The sequence below is a fragment of the Oryzias melastigma genome, linkage group LG11 (genome assembly GCF_002922805.2).
Source record: "Oryzias melastigma strain HK-1 linkage group LG11, ASM292280v2, whole genome shotgun sequence".
In the NCBI taxonomy this organism is placed as follows: domain Eukaryota; kingdom Metazoa; phylum Chordata; class Actinopteri; order Beloniformes; family Adrianichthyidae; genus Oryzias; species Oryzias melastigma.
Genome location: NC_050522.1, coordinates 25,005,622 through 25,008,114, shown reverse-complemented (window position 1 = coordinate 25,008,114; position 2,493 = coordinate 25,005,622). Strand labels below are relative to the sequence as shown.

Below are 2,493 nucleotides of genomic sequence, written 5' to 3'. Positions count from 1 at the left end.
GTGATTTTGTTTAATTAAAAAATCCCATAATTTTATGATTTTATTCTAGTAAAACTATAAATTTTAAAATAATAATTTTACAATATTATTCTGGTAATAAAATGTTTTTTTGTTTCTCATAATTTTAATTTATTACCTAAAATATAAAGTAAAATAAAATAAATTAAGTAAAAATATTGAATTCTGACTTTATTTTAATAAAATTTTGACTTTTTCCAGGAAAAAAATTGACTTTTTTCTCATAATTTACGATTTTATTCTAGTAAAAAAAAAACTTTTTCTCATAATTCAACGACTTTATTTTAGTAAAAAAAAGTTCCTTGTAATTTTACAGCTTTAATACTGTAAATATTTTGACTTTTTTTCTCATAATTTTTATTATAGGGGAAAAAAAAAACCTTTTCTTCATAATTTTAGAACTTCATTCTTGGATCATTTTGACTTTATTAATCAGAATGTTACGACTTTCTTCACCTACATCTTTGATTTTTTCCCTTCACAGTTTAAAGACTTTATCCTCAAAGCATTTTATCTTTTTTAGGAACTATTTTTTTGCGTTTTTTTTGTTTGTTTGTGTTTACCTCCTGGTAAACTTTCTGGTTTTGTTGTTGCTGGAATCTTCCATTGCAGCAGAAGGGCGGGGAGGACAAACACTTTCACATGAGCAGTTTTATATCATTTCAGGGATTTTTTATGACACATTCAGATAATAACGGTAAGTCCGCCCCTGTATATGATTATGCTTGAAAATAAAAATGAACAAATCAGGAGGTCACGTCACTCCCAGAATCTCTTTTTTGAGTTTTTCTTTTAAAGCTTGTTCCCATCTTGACAGGATATGACATCACTAGCCCCACCTTTACAAAAACACATCAGAAAACTTTTGTTTTTTACATTGGAGTGATTAGGAAAATGCCTTCAAGCCCCCTAGTGGTCACTTGGTGAACTGACCTGACTGGAGACGTTTTCCTTTTTAAAAATGGATCAATCCAGAAATCATGGGGTCGTCCGAAGAGAAGGAATGAAACTTTATGTAAATACCAGTTTTTAACTCACTCAAAGATTCAAAAAAGCTTTACAGTAGAAAAGAAAAACCTAAAATGTAATAAAACATTAGCAGCTTTAGAATTATAAACGTCCTCGGTCAGTAGAGAAATATTTTCAGCCTCTTCAACAAATTTTCACTGTATGATAAATGAGCTGATGCCCGAACAGATCAGGAAGTGACATAAATGTGTTCCTTTTTCATCTTTGTGACTCCAGGATTTGGATCTAAAATGTTTTTGTTTTTGGCTGCACCGCCCCGCCCCAAATGACATCAGACCTCCCGTGTTCCCCCAGGTCCCCTTCACCTGACCATCTACGAGAAGAGCTGTGCTAACCCGTCCCAGTGCGGCCGCTCGGGACAGAAATACTCTGCAGGGGTGGTCTTCAACTACACCAACGACTGCTGCGACACGGACCTGTGTAACCGGGCCGGACCTGCTGCTGCACTCGCCTGGGGGGTGTGGCTGCTGGCCGCCGCCGCCGCCCTCCTGCTGCCCTGAAGGGTCAAAAACCCTCAAATGAAGAATAAAAATGTGGATTTAGTCTTTATTTTACCACTAAAAATTCAAATGAAACAGTAAACTAATATAAACGCTTCATGGTGCTACTGTATAGATCATTGAATTCTACTGATAAACAAACAAAAAATCATATTTGTTGTTCTTTTTAAATTGAAAGTTTATGTTTTTGTGGAAACAAAGACTCAGAAAAAAGTTTAATAGCATTTTATTGGGTCATTAACAGACGGAAGAATTTTTTAGTACAAAAACACGTCAGAAGTGCTAAAAGTTTGATTGTCCTCATCTACTGTCGTGGACGCTCCTTCAACATCGTATCAATAGGAGAAAGACAAAAAATAATACATGGCATTGAAATTAAATGGATTTAATACATCAAAAGATCCCTGAACTTCTATCTAAGCTATAAAAATGATATTTTTTTTCAATCTACAGTCCAGACTTGGTCCCTTTAAGATAAGATCACATTAAAAATGTTCCAATCCACACGAGTCAAATATTCATTCACTTTAATCAGCAAAGCTAATTATAACTCCGAAAATCCTCTAATCTCTTAATAAATTGCACTTCGGTTTCCTTCAGAATCGTTTGATCATCTCCCAATTGATTCTTTTAAAAGTGAGTAAAACCTCAGAGGAACGACCAAACTCCTCGTTTGAGACAGAAGAAGCGTGGAGACAGCAGAAACTTGGCTTCAAAGAGATGATCCATAAAGAGATTAAAAGAAAATGAAAACACGTAAAAGAGCTCAAATAGAAAGAATAATTTAGAAATATCTGTTGGAAACACTTACGTTTTTTTTAAATAATAAGTAATTGAAATAAAAAGTCCCACTCCAACAATTTGAACATGTTCTTGTAGAGTTTTCTGACTAAAGGGGACATATATATAAGATAATTTAAGATTAAACTGCATTTCTGAGTATTTC

General features: G+C 33.5%; 1 protein-coding gene across 1 annotated transcript in view; it reads left to right on the top strand.

Moving 5' to 3' along the window:
- The window catches only part of LOC118599307 (prostate stem cell antigen-like), a 4,195-nt gene extending 2,606 nt beyond the window's left edge, over nt 1-1,589 (top strand). The window contains exon 4 of the mRNA XM_036214130.1: nt 1,342-1,589. Coding sequence (XP_036070023.1) covers nt 1,342-1,547 — 206 coding nt within the window. The 3' untranslated portion in view covers nt 1,548-1,589. The remainder of the gene's footprint in view (nt 1-1,341) is intronic.
- The last annotated feature ends 904 nt before the right edge of the window (nt 1,590-2,493 follow it).